Raw genomic sequence first — 20323 nt, forward strand, 5'->3', positions numbered from 1 at the left:
TGCAGCATTGGTGCTTTAGGCCTCTCACCCATGATGGGGCCTATTTCTTTAAGTAGAAAGAAATAGGTAGAAACTCCCGCAAAGGTACAGTCTGGCCTTTGGCTTGACCCCAAAAAGCCCCACTGAGCCCTGCTGTGGCAAACTGTTTATTCAGTGTGTGTTTCCCGTTCAACAAGGCAAGGGCAAAGAAAGACTGCAGATAAAGGACCAGGTCTGCATCAGACCTACGATGACATGAAGGTTCATTTGTTTTAGCTGCACGCAGGAATGTAGGCCAGGCCTGAACCCCACAAGTTTTGTACTATTTGGCATAATTCATGAATTACAATCAGTTCAAAAGGCAACTGCAGTATATTTCACAACTTGTGAAAATAGCACATATACTTAGAGACTCACTAAGCCTAGAGCAGCAGCAGACTGACTTGCTGCACTCCATTCCACACTGAATATTTCAGTAGCTTATGGTATCTCAAATTGCTCGCCGTGTACTCTGCAGTTATGCTCGGCCCTCTGTACAATGCATCTCTGTATAGCAATTTGTGCAAACAAGAAAAATCATTTAAACTGTTATGCCAAATGCAAAAGACTCCCTCATCATTAAAAAACATCCCCACACCGGCTTCTTCCATTCAAATGATCCTTTTAAGACTGAAATACGTAAAGTAATTTGAGTCTGCCATAACAATGAAAACATACATGGGCATATTTAAACAGAAAATCGTCATTTTGCACAGCATTAGATATGTCAAAGTACAGAGGTGATTGACACTCTAAGGACGAAAGTAAAATGGCACGTTGGTAAAAAACAAAATGCAATGGAAATGACAGTGCATAACTTAAATATCGGAAACCAACACACACGTACACACACACACACACACACACACACACGCACACATACTTGCTGCATCATTCCAAATAGTACAACTTGTCCAGATTTACATTTTCAAATGGGCATTCGGTGCATTGACACATTTTGAGAAACAACAACAACAAAAAAGAGAAAAGGCTGCGGCTTTACACTCCATAGTTTGTCTCAACTTCCCCATCTGGGCTTTACTGCCTGATGTGTTTGATTGTGGCATCTGTTGTCTTGGTCCAGGTCTCTAATGATTAATATGGTTAGGTTGACACATCTACAAATAAAACCCAAATTTTTGAACACAGTTTATACAGACCTGAGATCATTTCTTTCTCCAGATGCTTATGGTAGTTTTATCATTAATCTGTAGTAAACTGTTTGGTTAGGATCTGCTAGGTTATACGATTTGGTAGCCTACACATGGGTGTAATCCAGGTTTCATTCAAAATTATTTTCTCATGTTACAATGAAATTTCAATGTTACAATGCTTCCCATCCAATAACCCCCCTCCCCCAACAAAGGCAACATACGTCAAGGCAATATTACACATCAAATATAAGTGAAAGTACATCAGTAAAACATCACATCTCTTTAAAGTACCTTCAAGATGTCCGATCATATCTTCAAAAATCACCAAATTAAATAAAAACAAAACAACAAAAACAACAAAGATACAATTCAAAAAAAAGATGCAGTTGAAATGGTGGAGAATTTACACAGCCATCCAGTAAACCATATGAAAGACTTGAGGTGGGACAGCTGACCCTCGCTCTGCGACTGAGCGATGTCATCGAACGCCACCTTAAAGTTTTTTGCAGTTTGCTCCCTGGTGAGTAGTACAGTCCGTTAAATACACTTCCAGTCTTTGCTTCAGCGGTGATTCACTAGGCTTTTTTCTTTTGCAGGAGCAAAAATGAGCGATTTAAACACATCAGCAATGCATTTTAAATATCTCTGCTGCTATGTCACTACGATAAAGGCATATTTTGATGAGAGAAGGACGAGTGCGATGGATTTCTTTCATCATGACTTTGAATGTCTGTGTGTGTTGAAACTACGATCCTTGATTATTTATATCATTGTCTTTGGATGCCTGCAGTTAGCTGTTAGTTCCTCAGAGCAGAGCAGGCTAGTCAGATGTAAACATTTGCTTCTTTGAATGGCATCAATAAAGTAAAACAGTTCAGTGCAGTTTTTTTCCCTTTTGACTCCATAGGTTAAAATCCATAATTTTTGGTTGCTCTCCTCACGTCTCCTCGGTTCAGTGTTCTTCACGGTCGGTTGTCTTTGGCCAAGGAGTGCATCATCCAGTTCACCTTGGTCTTCCAGCTCTCCCGCAGAGCTTCAGTGAACTTGACTTTGAAATTCTTCAGTGCCTCTTCCTCCGATTTGCCCAAAGCTAGAGAGTCCTGTTGAAACCAAGACAGCAAAACATCATCATCAATATTAATTCTTCACACCCTTCACATCCAGCCCACCACCTCTTCCAGCTCTTGCCCTCTGGGAGGCGCTACAGGTCTCTATCCACCAGGGTTTGGGGTCTATTCATGAATGAGCTCATCAATTCCAATTCAACTGAGGAATTGGAATTTTAAAAAACCTACATAACAGAAACAGAATTAGAATTTCAGGAAGTTGAATTTAACTCAATGAAATTATGTGAAATTCCACATTTTCTTGTTGTATCTTACCACATATCTGAGATTATACATCTTAGAAGTGGAATTTCACTGGAATTGAATGGAATTCAATTATTTTTCCTGTCATTCCAATTCAAGTCCAATTCTGGTTCCTTAGAGCTGGGTGCAATTCCACCAGGAATTGAATTATTTACCATGCATTCTCAATTCAACTCATGAATGGCCCCAACCCTGCTATCCACCAAAACATCCTGCTTCAAGAACAGCTTCTTCCCTGGAGCCATCATCATCTCCTACCACTAGTCGCTTCCTCCCATACTTGCTGCAATATACACATTTTGCATGCACTTTGTATGCTGTATCCTGTATTTATGTATTTATGTATTTATGTATGATGCCAGAGCTAGTTAAACATGCTTTATTGACAACAAATTACACCGGCCTTGGGTGTGTGGCTAATAAACAATCTAATCTAATCTAATCGTCACCAATATCACCAGTATCATCATTACGTACCTTTAGATACTGGATATCCTTGAAGGAGGAGAGCTCAGGCAGTCCTGCTGCCTTCATCATAGCGAAGAGGTTGACAAACAGAGTCCCGTTCCGACACAGGATCTTATAGGCGTGCTCACAGTGCTCCCTGAACCTGGTAAGGTGGATGCACAAACCGTCAGTGTCATTATAAAAGATGTGAACGGGATCCTAGAACAATATGCGGTCTCATATATTTCAGTCACAAAAATTGTTATTGTACCTCTCAAACTTCTCGCTGTTGTTGGTTCTTCCTTGTTGGATCACATGGACAAAGTCATAAGTCAAGATGAAAGGCACACGCTCCCTGTTGATCCCTAGTTTCCGCTTGAAGTTCCCCAGGAAGTGTCCAAAGTCAATGTGGAATAGCTGGTGAACAAAAGGTGAAGGTGAGTGGGAATTAGCTCCTGAATCACTCACCACAACCACATTTCTAAAAGATTTTTTCAGTTATTCTCACAGGCTGGCCTCACTGACTGGTCACTGTAATTCAAGAATTTTACTCCAAAATGAGATATTTACCATATGAATGTGACATGTACTCATACACTGTAAATGATTGCTGGCACTAAAGTGAAATTCACAAGCATCGTTTCGCATCGCTTTTTGTCTACCCTGAACCCTCAACTTCCATTTCAGAGAAAGGAATCAATTGTGTTTTTTTAAATACTAAGCTAACATTTCTCCACAGTGGTTACAGCATTTTGGAATGAAATCCTTCAACTCTGCTCTGAAACATGAACATGCTGTCAGAAACCAACCCAATACTGGTAGAGCAGGCCTAAGATTAGTTTTAACATCAATTTGAACCATACTATACTATTTATTTTGACATCTTTAAAAAGTAACCCATCAACTATATTATCATACTGAATTATCAAGCAAAATAAACAGAAATTCAGTCTGAATTCAGTCTAAAATGACAGTCCATTTCACATATGGCTCAACTTTATGTCAAATCGCCCCCTTGTGGTAGAAGATTTTTATTATTATAATAAGGTAGAGACCAAAGCATACACCAACTTGTACTGGATATTAAATGTATTTAATGTCACAGGCTTATCAGTGTTCTAATGATTTCCTGTGGGGAAAAATATCTAAATCTCACCTGTCCAGTTTCCCTGATCATGATATTGTCATTGTGACGATCTCCAATGCCCAAAACGTAAGTAGCTACACAGTAGCCAGCACAGGACAGCGTGAACTCCTCTATTGCTTGATCGAGTTTATCCCTGCTGACAAAAAAGGTCAGAGAAATAAAGAGAGACAGAAAAGAAGACACAGAAAAAGAAAACACAGTATTAGTGGGTATTGTTCTAACATTCACACGTCACTTCTCTTATTCTTACACTGCGTACCTAGTTTTTAAGTAAGGACACATAGTCAAAACTTTCTCCTTCACAGGCACATATGCATATGTGTGTGTGTGTGTGCTCAAACACACACACATACAATTATGAGGCAGGATTTCCTCACTGTTACATGAAATATTCACAGAGGAGTTCCTGAGGCCGATAAATGATTGACAGCCATGTCCTGTCGGTGGCTGGTGCAGACGTGCACGGGGTTCACTGTGTTAAGTTTTTACAACTTTTCTCCGCTCCACCATTTCAAGCTAATAACCAAGCTGTTCTGTTCTGTCAAGCAGTAGACCGGGTCGGACTTGCCAAAGTGACGTACGAAGGCTTATTCATTACATCTAAAGTTTATCTCCTCTTAAGAGCTTTTTGAATGTGCAAGACCTTCAGACTGCCGAGTGCCAAATAAAAATCTCCTCACATTTTATCTAGCCAAGGTTGTAGTCTGCTATCCACTTTTTGTGTTTCTGTCATGGTCATTAATTCTGTCACGGTCTTGAAATGCTGCACACAAGAAACTAACATTTTGAAGTTTGAAGACATACACTTACAGACGGCAAACCGCACAAACACATCCATTCTTCTCCGTAATTTCCAGAAAGCCTCAATGCTGCGGCTACAGTAGAAGATTGGCTTGCAACAGACACCGTTATCTTATAGTTGTGCATCATACTCACTCGGGGTTCTTGGATTTGAGCCAGTTGAGCAGGGCATCCTTGTTGAAGGCAGCGGTGGCGGCACTGTTGCTGTTGTTGCGCTGGATATTGGCGATGGTGTCGGAGTTCTTCACCACCTCGATGAGCCCCGTCTTGTTCCCGGTGGACAAGCAGCCGTATGGGATCATCCTGCCAGTGGAGAGAGAGATTTGTTCACTACTGGAAACCGATCAGGTTGGCCCCAAAATGGCTGCTCTGCAACGCAGAGAGGACAGCGGCTCATACCTGAGATCCAGCCCTTCTTTTTTCCACAGGTTCTCCATGAGCTGGATCATCTGGAGGGTCAACATGTCTTGCCGTAGATCTGGAGATGATGAGTGAAAGGCGGAGTAAAATAACCTGTAGTACTGCACGTTAACAAGTCATGAAATCGTGTGGGAATATGTATGTGTGTGTGTGCCCATGTGTTCAGGTCTTTCTGCATCTCACCATCTCCATTCTTGAAGATGATGCCCACCATCTCCCCCTGCAGCCACTGGGTGTTATACATCAGCCAGAGCGGCTTCATCTTAGAGTCCATAAACCTGCATCTGTCCGCACTGCAACAGCAAACACATTCACTATAAACACATGATCACTCCATCATAAAAGTGTGTCAGGGTCAGAAATTAAATTCCCCCAAATTCCCTTGAAAGTTCATAAAATGCCTGTGAAATTAGAAAAGGGGCAAGATAATTAGGAGTGCTCTCTTTTGCATTTCACCCTGCTCAAATTTTATTCATTGAGTTGTCAAATATTCATGCATGAATGCGACTACTGTCCCCCGTGGGCCACCATAGCTGTATCATGGGAGCCTATGACTGGTTAAGTCTCTCCACTGCGAGTCTGAGCAAGAAAAATTGAGTGGTAATAAAACAACCAACATTGTAAAAAACTCAACAAACGAGGGGTGGAAGATGGACTGGCTGGAGACAGAGTGGGAAAAGCAGCACCATCCTCTTTTGTAAGATCATAATGTGGTACATTAGGATTTAAAATAAAACAAATCTTAGTGGTACAAATTTAGGGTTTATTTACTAATATGCAATGCAAATATATTATTTCATAGCTCAACAAAAAAGGGCATTTTAGGGGCATTTTGGTCCCTTTCGAGGGCCAAAAATCCAATCAAGGGGGCAAAAAAATGTCCTCTGACAAAAACATTAATTTCATACCCTGCAGTGTGTGTGTGTGTGTGTGTGTGTGTGTGTGTGTGTGTGTGTGTGGCACTAACCAGATCTCAGAGAGGATGACGCTGGGGTTGAGAGGTGACAGCAGGTCTGACAGGGCCTCCAGGTACGACTCCTGTCTGATGCAGAGCTTCAGGTCCTCTGCTGTCATCTTCTGGGAGCCGGACTTGACAAAGTCACTCAGGGCCTTCATTTTGCCCAGAGCCTCGTTCTGCGTGGGAGAGGTAAGGGGAAGGTTAGGACCTGGCACAAGAAAAACAAACACATTTGAAAGACTGTAGCTGATGTGAATGTGTGGGTGATTACCTGTTTGGTTAAGCTCTTGATGTGGTGGATGTTCCCCCTGCAGTAGGCCTCCAGAATCAGGCCAAAACGCAAACTCACTGACGCCACATGCATTTCTGACCTACAACAGAGACAAGCGCTTCAGTCAGATTTTCCACTCAAGGCTGGAGATGTAATCATCTAGGGTTTTCTGTTGGACAACATCTGACCTGAGATGCCAAAAGAGAAAGTGTCCTATCCTCTTATTGGATAAAGCCCTCTCCAGCAGGAAAGTGGTGAGGTCGCAGTCTAGGTAGGACTCGTACTTCAGAACCTGGACCAGCTGGATTAGGTACTGCAGCAGCTCATCATCACTGTGGACAGGGAAAATGTTCCATAAAAAGGTCATGCTGTTGACATGGCAAACACAACAAATTTGACTAGCAAAAGCATCTGCGTACCTGAGCTTACTGAGGCATCTGATAGTGAAAGAACGGACCGTTGGGTCGGGAAAACTGTAGTCTAAGAGCTCCAAGGCATGGAGGGCAGGGAGGTCCGGCCAGTTCCTCAGCAAACTCACAATCTGAGGAGAGACAAATCACCATTTTCTACCGTGATGGGAAGCACTAAAACATTGATGTATAAGAGGACAGAGGAAACCTGTCATGAGACCAGATGACAGGATTTATTTGATGTATTTTCACTTTAAAATTCAATACGTTTTCAAGATGTTTATTGGTTGGATTTGAAAATCTTGGTCAATGTTTAGTATGATGTATGCTTACCCTTCACAACACAAATAATGCAATATGTGAAATGACTGATAAACAAGTGGGTCTAGTCAGCAACAACAGCATGTATATATTTATATGTATCAAGACTGAGCAGCTGTATATTTTTAATAATTTTCCAGACGTTTTTTACCCAAACTTTTAAAGAACTGGAAATGATCTAGTTCATTTTCCATATATTTCCGAACTTTCCAGACCTGAGGGATTGAACCCCATGGTCATCTGGTTAAAGCACGGTTCCTCTAACCACTAGCTTAAAGTATTAATCTAACCACCCAAGTGTGTTACATTGATATGGTTTGAAATCATTGTCATACACTGGCTTCCACTCTTGTGTACCTGCACTACGTCCTCACGCTTGTTCCACTTGGTGATGAGGAGCAGCTTGGACAGACTGTCAGGATAGCGGTCTCGCACTTCGCCACGGAGCTTCCACAAGAGCTCCTTCTCGTCCTCAAAAAACTCGGTGTAGTTTTTGTTGTCCATTATTTCTTTGAGCTTCATGTACTGGGGAGAGAGCGACACAACCAAACAACATGTTCGTAAATTAGCACTAGTACGAACAGTACATAGCAGATTTTTTTTTTTTTAACAGAAACTGTGAATGTGTTTAAGAAAAGAAGATATGGTGTGTTGTACCTCTTCTTTAGTGGCAGCAGCCATATCACCGTTCCTCTCCATATCACTTATCTGAAAACAGATGAATACTTTACAATCAAAATCAAACACTCATCTTTTCATATTTAGTCAGTAGTTATTGCTGCAATCAAATGCTTACATGTACATTACGAGAAACTGAAATTTGACTCTCTACTCAAATACAGGTGTTTGGGGTTCAGTACCTTGTCAAGCGGAGGGTAGTAGAGGGGGTGTGGCCGGATGTTGGCGAAGCGAATGAGGAGTCCAGCAGCACTGTCCACATTGGGGTTCTTCTCCACTGTTCCCATTGGGTTCAGCAGGTCACTTTTGTCATCTGTGATGAAAAATGTCATAAATGTGACGTGCCATTTGGGGGCCACTTTCATCCAAATCCCCTGACACTACCATGAGCGCATACATTTTCGAATCGACCACAAAGACAAAAGATTAAATGAATTGCTGCTGCAGCCAAAGCGAATAAACACTGAGCCATCTTCGCAAGTGCCGCGTTCACTGTTTGCCATTTAGTTTACACCAGCAAACAAATAGCAAACAAATAGGTCATTTCCACATCTTAAAGAAATCCTATCTCACGCATCAGCAAATGCATGATGTGTGAATATGTGAGGTTTGCAGCGCTGCATGTCACTCTGGGCAACATTTCTCCCCCCACACTCCCCACACTGCACACCCCCACACTCTGCTGCCAGTCAGTGTGGGGGAAGTTGTTGATCTGGAGTGTTGATGAAGCTGAGTAATATACAAGCAGAGGAAAAGCTCAGAGTACCAGGAACAGACGGCCATGTGGACAGCAGGAACTCCCCGGTCTTCAGCTGGTCCTTGTAGTCGAATACCATGGTGTTTACCCAGGCTATTGGACAGTCCTGGTAGAAGAGAGAGAGAGAGAGAGAGAGAGAGAGAGAGAGAGAGAGAGAGAGAGAGAGAGAGAGAGAGAGATAGGGGGACAGAATGAGAGAGAGGGAGAGGGGGACAGAGAGAGAGGGAGAGAGTCTACTCATTAATTCAAACTAAACTCTCTAATTCTCAATTATTTTATATTTCGAATTGTCTAAAATAATTTTGCACAGCTACAACAAAATCTGTTCTAATTTAGTTAAAATATTTTCTATTAAACTACCCAGTTTGTGGATAGTGTAATGAATAAAATGCAAATGCACAGTCTAAAAATAAGTTATATAAAAGAAGAGAATTATATAACATATGATTTGAATATATAAATATATAAAAGAAGACCTCTAGGTGTATGGTAACATCTATTGCCTAAGCTCTTTTCAACTGACCCACCACTTTTGAAATGAAAGTAAAAATAAATGGTCTTTGCCGCAATGACGGCAATTCATTTTTGCAGTTTTTACTTTATATAATTCATCATACTGAATAATTTACACTGAAGCACAGGGTGATGTGGCTTCTAATACATAAATAAAATGAGTGCTGCGTTATATTTAAAAAGGTAAACAAGTGTTACGGTACAGTTGGCATGAATAGCAGCAGAAGAGGAAGTAAATGCAAATGAGATCTGGGAAATGGTCAGGAGGAGAACACTTGTCAAACGAACGTGTTAAACAAAGTAAACACCTCTCAGCTAAAGACTGCGAGCTGAAAAAACAAGACAGAAAGAGGCGATGCACATGAACGCGAACGGCCAAAATAGCTCAACTTCCGCCCGTCTTCCTGGAGTCTGCCGGGGAGGACTTCTCCTCCGGGTAAAAGAAGAGAGAAGTGGCCCAGAAAGCAGAAGCAGGCCTGATGGCCGTCGACACACCTGGAAGTCTCTGCGAGCTCGCCGCCCACAGCCGCTGCGAGGCTTCAAAACAAAACCGACTGAGCCCACAGCCACGACAAAAGGGGAATTTGACGTTGTTGACTGTACTTCTCAATGTACAAGCACAACTATTTCTGTGGGTGGCAAGAGGCTCCTTCCCATGCAGACTCAGAGCGTAGTACTACTGGTTTTATAGTACTGTGCAAAGACAGAAGTGAAAAGCAAGAGGATGGTAACATTTATACTTACTTAGTCTTACTAATGGCTCATTCATGGATTATTGCTCAGTGGCATAATAAAAAATTAATACAAAATATAAATCTTGTCAAATTTAACACTACCATTATAATTAATTAGATTGTTAATCATCCATTGCATTAATATATCTTTACATAAATATATGCACATGGACTGATGATGTATAGAAGATCAAATAAAAGAAAAAAAGACCCTAACTTGAGAAGAATAATAGCAACATAAAATGATTTTGCACCATTTTTAGGCCTCCCTTCTACACTGTCCCTAGTACAGACATTCGAGGTGAAGAGTAAATTATCTTTTCAGTAAAAGTTGCTCAAAGGGCGGGGAGCGATGCAAAAAAAACATATATAGGCAACTGTGAAAACAAATTTAAAATTCCTTGAAAATGTACGCCAAGTCCTTCCTTCCTTGGAGCGTTGCAGAGATAAAAGAGCTGAAGCGGATGAGCCGTTAACCGCAGCCTTGCCACTGAACACACTTGCACAACCAGACACAGCAGCAAAACACACCCACACAGCACACTACACACTTCAGAGGAAACATGTCTGTTTGTGCTTGCTAACAAGTTCACACCCACCAGCCATAACACACACACACACACACACACGCACAGCCATCACTCAATCCCATGTTCTACGCCACGGTTTGAACCCCACGGCCTTTGACAAATCCTATATAGTTTCTGATGGCGACTCACTGCTTTCTTGTTCTTCTTTTTGGTGCCGCGGGGTTTCTTGGCTTTCTCAATGACGGCGTACAGAGCGAAGCACAGGCGGCTCATGCGAGGCAGGTCCGCCACGTTTATGTCAAACTCCAGCTTCTGATCCCACAGCGGCTCGGAGCACACCGTCACCTCCGAGCTCGTCACCACCTTACAGAGCAGCTCGCTGCCGTGGAACAGACCGGCCTGGACCACGAGCTGCAAGGCAAACACACACACACACACACACACACACACAACACTGCTTAGACATGGGGGCCGAGGCAGGGCATGTGGCCTGGAAGCTGAGAAATCTATCGTTTGTCACAGGGAGATGTTTGTGGAGGATTTACACAGACTTCAACAAATGATTCAGAGCTTCCTGTGCCACTGAAGCTATGAGTCAAAGGTCTGCACCTTCATAAGTTGAACAGGCCACAATGCCTTTCACTGCTGCTGTGTCTAGTCTGTCAAAAATGATAAACAACCAAGAGGTCCCATGTTTTTTCCCAGTCAAAATTCAATACTGCGTGGCCATTAGGGTTCTGCCCTTTGCCAATTTTGGCTGGTCCAAATCCAGATTTACAAAATATATGAGTGGATATTCTCCCCAAGGGTGTGTTTTCAAACCTGTGCCTGCCAACTGCAGACATGACTGATAATTATGTGACAGGATAAATTTGCCATGAGTCATGATGTGCTCTGAGGCAGCGGCCGGAAGTGCACTTACACTTAATAACCCATCTAAACAGTAACATAGTTAGTTATGAAACTGAATCACAAAGACACAAGGACACACATTAACCCACTTCCCTACTTGGGTTCTCTTGATTTTCCTTGTTTGTCAAATTTGGTGGGAAAAAAAAAAGCCAAAAAGACATGATAAAATGTAAGAATTTTTGAAAGGAGAGAACAAAGTCATGGAAAATAGAGAACACATTATTGAGTGTTTCTACATAGGAGTAATGCTTCTACCAGACATTTACAGTGCAACATCACAATTTCAACAAACTTGGCAGAGACACTCATCAAATTTTGAGATAGGTCAGGCCCATCAGTCCCTATCTGCAATAGTAACGACATGCATCTCGCCTTTCAAAAAAAAGAAGTGCATTAAAAGCGAGAGAGAGAGCGCGAAGGCTGGCCTTTTCTTAGAATCTAGGCCCCAGAATGAGACGTGAAAGCCAGATAGGCCCTCCCCACTTCCTGTTTTGAAGTTTCAACCAACCGCCTTGATGAATTATGGGAAACGTGTGGTCTGTGCCATGTGACCCTATCATTTACATGTCAAACTCTCTGTTCGTACAACTGAAATTGAGATATTGGTAAACAAGTAAATGCTACACTTCATTGAGGAGCAAAGTGAGAAAAACCCACGCAAAACCACACCAACCTTCATTCCTTCGTCTGCATTGACTCGGTTGCCCTGCACCAGGTGAATGTAGAAAGGCTCATTGATGGACCACAGAGAGGAGGTATTCTGCTGTTGAAAAGAGTGAGAGGAGAGGAAATTTCATTCTTTCCCCACATTTCCACTACATTCATCCTTACAGTCAGAACTCATGAAACAGTTGGTAGAATTTCTTTTTTTTTTTTTTTTTGCAGTATGACAAAAGAAAGCGGCAAAATACTGTATGCTTTCAAAACAAAGTAAAAAAGAAAGAGGAACAAAGTCTGAAATAGGGTAATAAAAAAAGCAATCCTATGTCATTCTGAAAGTATCAACCTGTTTGACCCAAAATAAAGAAAATTAAAAAAAATGCCTTAACTCTATTTTATGAACTTGTAATTTGTTCTTGATTAATCATACTTCCCAAACTTATACAATGAATTACTTTTAGCAAAATCTTAGGAAAAACACAACGATAATAGTTTCGCATTTTGACCATACAGTTCCAACATATGTACAACTAAATGCAAGTAAAGGCGTACAGTGTAAATTATCTACATTCGGCTGCACAGCATGGTTCAAGCATGCCAAAGTCCGCAGTCTGGTTGAGGAACAACTGTGAGGGGGACAGAGAGAGAGAGAGAGAGAGAGAGAGAGAGAGAGAGAGAGAGCTGCTCTGTTAATGAAAGACGACAGCGGTCCGAGGCGCTGACCTCTTACCTTCTTCAGGGGCAGAGGAGGAGGTCTGGACGAGGAGCGGCTCTTGGACACCTGGCTGCACATGCTGCCCTGCTCCTCTTGGTATTTGCCCATGGTGGAGTGGTGAACCATGATCAGATGAGGGTTTTGGCCATTTCTCAAACAGGAGAAAATGTACTGAGGGAAAAAGAGAGAGATGGATGGACAGGAGGGGAGAGAAAGAGTTGTTGTTGGTTTTTTTTTTTACTGGTACAGTCATCGCTCAGTTCACCCACAGATATTCCCCAGTGTTCTGATAGCACTGGTTGACTCCTAGAGGCTGTTCATTTGCTGTAGGTTAATGCAGCTGAAATCTCATTATGTGTGGATGGATGCAGTTCCTTTCTGCGGGGCTGCTAGACAGATATGAGTCACCCCTGCAGGTAGCTGGAGTTTCAAAATCAACAGTGGAGTCTCCTGCCACCAAAACCTTGAGTCACCCCACTCCTGATCTGACAGCCAATGCCTTTCATTTCCAGCTATAATGGACCGCCTGCGCAGAGCCAAGATCACAGACAAAATACAGAAGAGACGACCCAAACAATACAGAGAGCCAGACAAACATCATACACTGAGGAAAATAACAGCTATTTCCACACAAAACAGCTACGTTCAAAGGGATCGGTCACTCACTTTGAACTGGCACAGCGGGTGTTTCCCATAGATGAACTCCCACCTCCCGTTGACCTGCAAGGTGTAGTCCTCAGGCTCCTGTCGGACCGAGCGAAAGACGGTGGCCTTCTTCTTAAGCGCGCTCTTAATCAGAGCCACCGGGACGTCCTGGGGGTCCTGCTGGAGCATGAAGCTTTCCTATGGGAGCCAGAGACCCAGCGGTAACTCAGATAAAAAGGTGCCAGTTTTACGGGAAATTATACAACATGAAGTTTTCATATCTGTGGACCTGGTTCCTAAGCGGTGTTTTGAAGTTTTGCAAGGTGGTGTTTGTGGTGTGGGAGGGGGATTTCCAGAGAGGTTCACATTTACCTAAAACCTCCAGAATGTGTCCACGCAAGGTGGAACCACAAATTTTCCTGTCAAAGCTTTTATGCTTTGAGTGTGGTTCCCTTCTGCTGCCCCATCAAACCATAAGATGAGATTTTGAACTTTTACAAATATGACTCATAAAAACTACTAGATCAGATCAGGTAATAAGTCTATCGAGCCTGGAGTATCGACTCACATCACAAGCCTCAAACTTGATGTTGATGAAGATCTTCTTGGTGCGTTTGGACTTCCCTGACTCCGGCAGAGAAGAGCATGGCTCCAGGTCACATGGGAAGCTGTACTCCATCCACTGGTGCCACGGGAGCATCTGCCGCTCCAGGGCCTTTTCTTCACAAAACAAACGCATCTTGGCCCGGAACTCGTTCACCTCATGGTTCTTCTGGGCCTCGAAGTCATGAAGACCTGACAAATCATAATGAGCGCATTAAAGATTATGAGTCTTGTCCAATGAGAGAAACACTTTATTTGTTGTGGCAGATTGTTTTAGTTACACAAGCATTTCCCTGAAGCACAGCTGCTCTGGAGGCTGAAATACTCTCTTTGGTTGAGTTAAACCTCAAGAGGCTGAGCCAAAGAACCACAGTTTTTGAATGCTGAACTGAAGCCCAGTGAAAAAGGCAAGTGTAAACGACAAGGTGATGAATATTATGAAGCCTGGTGCACTTGCTACTAACTGAAAAAAATTTAATCTAGCTGCACTAAGTTATCTAGGTTAGATAGCCTAGCTGACCTTCCATGTTCAAATTAGCCATGTTAGCCTATAGCTATCTAGATAAGCTAGCAAGCTTGCTGGTCTTCCAGGATCATGAATGCTATGATCATGAATGAAGGGGGAAAAAGGAAGTAATTTCCATTTGTATTTTTTATTTTTATGCTGACCAGAGTTCCTTCTTTGCCATTCAAATTTGTCAGTTAGATAACTTGCGCTGAAAAAAACTGGGTGGGACTCACAATTGAGGTTTCTGCTTCCAGGAAATGTTTGCATGTGGCTAAAACTCTAACCTGCTTGTTGATAATGACCAAAGACTACTGCTTATTTTATATTTACTAAGTACACAAGAATGTCACCAACTAACAACAATCTCTGTGATGCCTCAGCGGCTACAGCAGCATCTCTACTCTGTGGCTGAAGGCTGATGCTGACCTTTGCCGATCAAGAGGCTGATTTGAGTGTTGGTGAGTTTCTCGACTCGGTCTCCCTCCCTGGCCACCAGCCTCAGGACAGAGATGAAGGGCCGGACATCACTTATACGCCTGGATTCCTCCTCCAGCTCCTCCCTCTCTGCCGTCTGGTTGATGCAGGTAAAGACGTACGCATCGGGATCACCCAGCGCGCTGAACAGGGGCTCGCTGCTGGCGTTTCTCCATACCATCTGACACGAGAGACACATTCAGCAGCAAAACACGAGGATCAGAGCCCAGCTTCTGATCACCTGACATGTGCATTCCCTGTGAATCTCATACAAAACACACACTTACACTTCACTCAAAACAGAATCTGATTTAAAACACTTCAAACATCATCTCAGTTTCCAAAAGCAAGATGACAAAAACTAAAGCACCGCTGAAGTCAAACATATTTGTCACCTGTCAGATTGTTGAAACAAATGACCCTTCTAATTTTCAACATTTTCCAGAATTCCTTGTGAATAAACCAAACTCAAAAGGCATTTAATCTCTTAATCATCTTAACAGCTTCCAAGAGTATCATTACTTAACACAGCTAAATCAAACAGCCTGAAGTGGCAGAACTGTTGGCATAGAAACTGGCACATTCAATGCAGATCTGCCTCAGCAGAGAATTGGCCATGTACACCAAGGAGGGAAGCTCTACCTCCTTCTCTAACAGTCACAACAAAACATTGACTTAGAGGGGAAGCTAAAGCACAAGCAAGCCGAGTTAGGATTGTGTGTGTAATGTTTTAATTAGACTAATGTGTGAGTGAAATATTAATTCAGCCAATTTGTTTAAAAGCATATTAAGTGCCGTTTGACATTATTGTAAGTAACAATTGCATTTCGCCACTGTGCTGCACTTATAATGTATTAGAGCAGTATGAAATACAATGCTATCATATAACAAATAAATATGTACTGCATGATGACATTAGACGTCATATATCATTGGAATAAAACCGTATTTTATCCCGTTTTTTCACAGATGACTGGGGAAATGGGTGGGAGACGTACTTTTTTGATGGTCTTGATGGTTTCGTTTCGAGACACAGGGAATTTGAGGAAGATCCCAGTGGGCAGCAGGAAGTCCATCATGATCTCCTGGTCCCCCTCCTTCTCCCACTCCTCCTGCATCCCATACTTCCCCGGGGGCATGGTGACGGCCTCTCATTTACCGTCAGCTCCACTGCTGCTCACCGGAAAACACAGGCCGGCCGGCCGCACCGAGCCAATACAGGTTTTAAAACAGGTTCAATAATACCCACTACGAGCATGTGTTACTTGGCAAGCACTACTGTATGTGTACAAATGTGATCTGTTGCCTAACATCTCCTTTTATTTATATGTGGTGTAAGAAAATGGACAAAATCCCACACTGGTTTTAAATAAAACTCATCTCTGTCTGGGAGAAGGAAATGAGAGGAAGAGGAGATCTTATTTAGGATATTGCTTTCCTCTGGGTATGTTGCTTCTGAAATTGTATTTAAGTTTGATGCTATGTCTGCTTCTAAAAAACACCAAGTGATAATATTGTTTGTGTAGCAACAAATTGGTGCTTCACAAAGTTGCAGGTAAAAATTGGTTAATTTGAATCACACGGTCCATACAGAATGTGAAAACTTGTACTGACTGACTCTGTTTGGTGTGACTGATAAACAGTAGCCACTGGTTTAATTAAGGGCCTTGTTATTGGCCATGCACCTGATCCTTTCATCTGTCTCCTCAATCCTCTGCCAGTTGCCTGCAGTTTAGTATATTTGGCGTCCCAGAATGAATTCATACATCTGGTTATTAACTGACTGAGGGCTCTGACAAAAAAACACTGCAACACTTTCTCAGCGGTTAGGTCAAATAAGGTGAACACACACTACAAAAAAAAAAAAGAAAGAAAAAAAGAAAAACATTTTGAACTGCCTACTGAAAATTCCCTGTTCTGTCTCTCACCTGATCTATTCAATCATTTGCACAGACAGAAAATAGATTTAGGTAAAAGTAATTTGCAGTGCTATAAAGTAATTCCGCACTATATTGATGCTGGGAAAAAGAAACGTAACTTTTCAGTATATGAACACTGCATTGTTTACAGGCTAATGACAGGTGTAGACCCACCTTATCCTAAAAAAAAGACCAAAGTACTTTATATTTAAAGACAGCATCAACGTGTAAGCTGTAAATTATGAAATTTCAAGCCTCAAAAAAGAAAAAAATCTTTACATTTCTGAACTACTACCATGACTACACATCTGCCCACTGCTCGGCTGCTGTGTACCACGCTGCGTGAATAAAACTTGTGTGTATTTCGCGGTGGAAGCCTTGCCAACCTGTTATCAGACACGCACTTGCCTCAGCTCTACAAGCCTCCACAGCTGCCGGTCATCTCTTCATGGTCCTTTAGCGAAAGATGCTGGTTATTTTCACAGTGGCACCGGCCCCAAAGCACGCGACGATCGGTTCCCCGGGAGTTAAGTGTTTATCCAGCTCGAGCCCGACAGAAGCTAAAAGATGTTGTACTGTTCATATAGGAAGTGTTTCTCGGCGTGGGTCAAGTGCGTTGTCATTGAAGCGGTGATGTTGCACTGAGTCTGACTGAGCGGCTGCGCTTTGCCTCTCCAGCTGCCTGCCGGCCAAGGGACCGTCCACAAAGAGTTGGGTCAGCTCGAAGCGAAGGTCTCTCTCTCTCTCTCTCTCTCTCTCTCTCTCTCTCTCTCTCTCTCTCTCTCTCCCTCTCTCTCTCTAAACACTAAATAAATTACAGTGATTTAATCAGAACAGATTTTGTTTGTAATTGAGCATAATTACAAAAATTTAGGCTGACAAAAGGAAAGTTTATTTTGAATTTATGGTAACTTTCTCTCTCTTTCTCTTTCTGTCTGCTAAATTGTGTGTTGGTAACCTTGTGTATTTTTTGTAAATGTTTTGTAAATTTTGTTGTAATTAACTTTTGCTGCAAAGTATAATTATTATCTCTGGCATGGAGTCAACTTAGGTACATCAGTGCTTATGTCCACGAATCTTAAGCCAAGATAGGTCAAATTCACTTCAACAAGTTGCTGATACAATAAAACAAAAACAAACAAAAAAACACATTGTAAAATATTGTAACCTTATCAGACAAAAATACGTATTTTATTGGCAATTTGCTGTTACAGTAGGCCTATATGCAAACCTTTTGAGCATATCAATACTTTCTCCTTTTGTTTTGCTCTCTTTTCAACATTTAAGCAAATTTAACAAACTGTGGCCCAAAGTACACAACATAGAAGAACTGGTCATTTTGGAAGTTCTTGTAATTCAGAGGTCAAGTGTATTTCTAGGTAGTGTGACTCAAGAAAGTCCAGCTTCCTATTATGTGACTAAGGAAGTTGATTTATTTATGTGAACCGGACATTCGTGTTTTAGAATATGAAGACCAATGTCTTCTAAGATGGATGAGTAAAAGAAGCTTATATAAAAGCTAAAAAACATATATATTTGTGATTGACAAATTAAATGATTAGTTCCATCTAAATGACCTGATAATGTTTCCTGATAATTGGAAACCTGCCATACTTTTTCATATTTCCTTATGGTGACCAGAAGACCAATGGCAATATAATAATATAGGATAGCTAGTACAATGACACCATTCTCATGGAAAGTGGAACATAAACCACAATAGTACTACTGTAGAAAGGGGAAATGGAGGGGCAAAAGTCAATGAACAACATGACATTACAGCTATTTACTCTCAGCTATTTGATGAACAGAGAACATTATTTTATGACTTGATATCTACGCCAAACAAAGTTTCAGGAAGAAATATTACCGGGTAAAAATTCTAAGTATTTGTTTGCCAGCTGAATGTATTTCTCAGTTTGTTTTGCATGTGGTAATCTCTAATCCGTACACCGAGTCTTGGTGGTCTGCTGCCTCAGAAAGCCCCTGGTTTCTTATTGAATGACATAGAGACCATATCTGGTAAACTCAATCCACATTGTAAACACACAGATGTGTTTGTGAGTGAGCTCCGAACCAGCTGGTGAAAACAGGAAGTGATTGTGCAGAAGAGAAACTTTTGGCCATGTAAAGTTGCAGACCTATGAGCCTGCTTCCCACCCCTCTCCCCCTGAGCAGAATAAAAACAATAAAATGAAATAAAAAGAAGCTGTAGCGAGAATCCTAGAACTCTAACTTAGACTGATATACCGGTAAGACAAGGCCTACAACTTTAGCTACAGAAGCTGTAGCTCATAGGGAGCTAAATTATAAAGCCATCATCTGTTTAAAGCAAAGATTCACTAACTTCTTCACCCCAGGAACCAAACTGGTGAAATACAATTTTACCCTGAGACCCAGTCTAATGAAAACATACTAGTCATGTGATGTAGACGCAGCAGAAACAGACCTGTGATCAGTTTTGTGTCTGTGGGCTTGCAGCTTTGGTCCAGGCTGTTTGGAGAGACAGTTCCTGGATAAGAACTAATTTCAACAGTCAGCCGAATGTTCAGACTCCAGGTTTGACTCCTGTTCATGCGACAAGGGTCCTCATTTTGTTATATATTGAGATTTTTCAAACTTTGAGCCTTCACGTAGATCATTCATTAATACTAATAATACTAATATTGATATGAATACTTCAATACAATTTTTTATTTATATACAACTTTCCAAACATGGTCACAATGTGCTTTACAAAAGAGTAACAACCAAAAACATAAAATCAACAGCAACAGAAATGAAAGAAAGGTAGGAAATGTAAAAAGCAAGGCAAGAACATAAAGGTAAACCATAAAAGGAAGTTTAAAGAAACGTAATAAAAAATCATTCCATAAACAAGTCTATATAAGTGAGTTTTAACAAGTGATTTAAAAGATGATATTGATATAGGTTGTTCCTTGTTTTTAATCCAGACTTTGGACCAGCCAGTGGGAACCTGCTATCTGGCTCATATGGGGTTTAAAGGTCTGTGATACAGGTTGGTACCAATGGTGCCAGACTCATCCGTGCCTTAAAAGTCAGTAAAAAAAATCTTAAAATCAATTCTGAAACAGATAGCCAAAATAAAGATATGACCTTATCTTTTTGTTCCAGGAAGAATCCTTGCTTGATGTTTCCCAGATCACTGAAGGATAAAAACTTTACTTTAATTTAATTCCACATTTGGAAATATTTTTCAGTTTTATACTAAAACTACACATAGCAGCTTTAAGCATTGTAATGAAAGTAAGTGATGGTGGTAGCCTGATGGTTAGAGTGAGCTTGAGGTCAGCAGGTCACTGGTTTAAACCTCCAGACCAGCTGGAAAAAAGCTCGA

At 41.5% G+C, this 20323-nt stretch overlaps 1 protein-coding gene across 3 annotated transcripts in view; it reads right to left on the reverse strand.

The window, feature by feature from the left end:
- Positions 1–17592, reverse strand: part of pik3cd (phosphatidylinositol-4,5-bisphosphate 3-kinase, catalytic subunit delta) — a 103104-nt gene extending 85512 nt beyond the window's left edge. Inside the window, exons 1-23 of one of the 3 annotated variants that reach the window (XR_013507172.1) lie at positions 17374–17592; positions 16045–16219; positions 14999–15227; positions 14030–14256; positions 13483–13659; positions 12832–12987; positions 12115–12204; positions 10719–10940; positions 8762–8858; positions 8178–8308; positions 7975–8025; positions 7675–7842; positions 7006–7127; positions 6775–6918; positions 6587–6686; positions 6325–6491; positions 5541–5650; positions 5337–5415; positions 5073–5240; positions 4146–4269; positions 3261–3406; positions 3020–3152; positions 868–2272 (exon numbers count right to left, since the gene is read on the reverse strand). Coding sequence is in view for 2 of the 3 variants with exons in the window: in XM_071907395.2 (XP_071763496.1) it covers positions 2135–2272; positions 3020–3152; positions 3261–3406; positions 4146–4269; positions 5073–5240; positions 5337–5415; positions 5541–5650; positions 6325–6491; positions 6587–6686; positions 6775–6918; positions 7006–7127; positions 7675–7842; positions 7975–8025; positions 8178–8308; positions 8762–8858; positions 10719–10940; positions 12115–12204; positions 12832–12987; positions 13483–13659; positions 14030–14256; positions 14999–15227; positions 16045–16185 (3120 nt within the window). In the remaining variant the exon portion in view is untranslated. Of the gene's footprint in view, positions 1–133; positions 2273–3019; positions 3153–3260; positions 3407–4145; positions 4270–5072; positions 5241–5336; positions 5416–5540; positions 5651–6324; positions 6492–6586; positions 6687–6774; positions 6919–7005; positions 7128–7674; positions 7843–7974; positions 8026–8177; positions 8309–8761; positions 8859–10718; positions 10941–12114; positions 12205–12831; positions 12988–13482; positions 13660–14029; positions 14257–14998; positions 15228–16044; positions 16220–17373 lie in introns of those variants that run through there. The other 2 variants (XM_071907396.2, XM_071907395.2) reach the window with 2 other exon arrangements.
- Positions 17593–20323: the final 2731 nt, after the last annotated feature.

Source organism: Centroberyx gerrardi, chromosome 14, assembly GCF_048128805.1.
Source record: "Centroberyx gerrardi isolate f3 chromosome 14, fCenGer3.hap1.cur.20231027, whole genome shotgun sequence".
Classification (NCBI taxonomy): Eukaryota; Metazoa; Chordata; class Actinopteri; order Beryciformes; family Berycidae; genus Centroberyx; species Centroberyx gerrardi.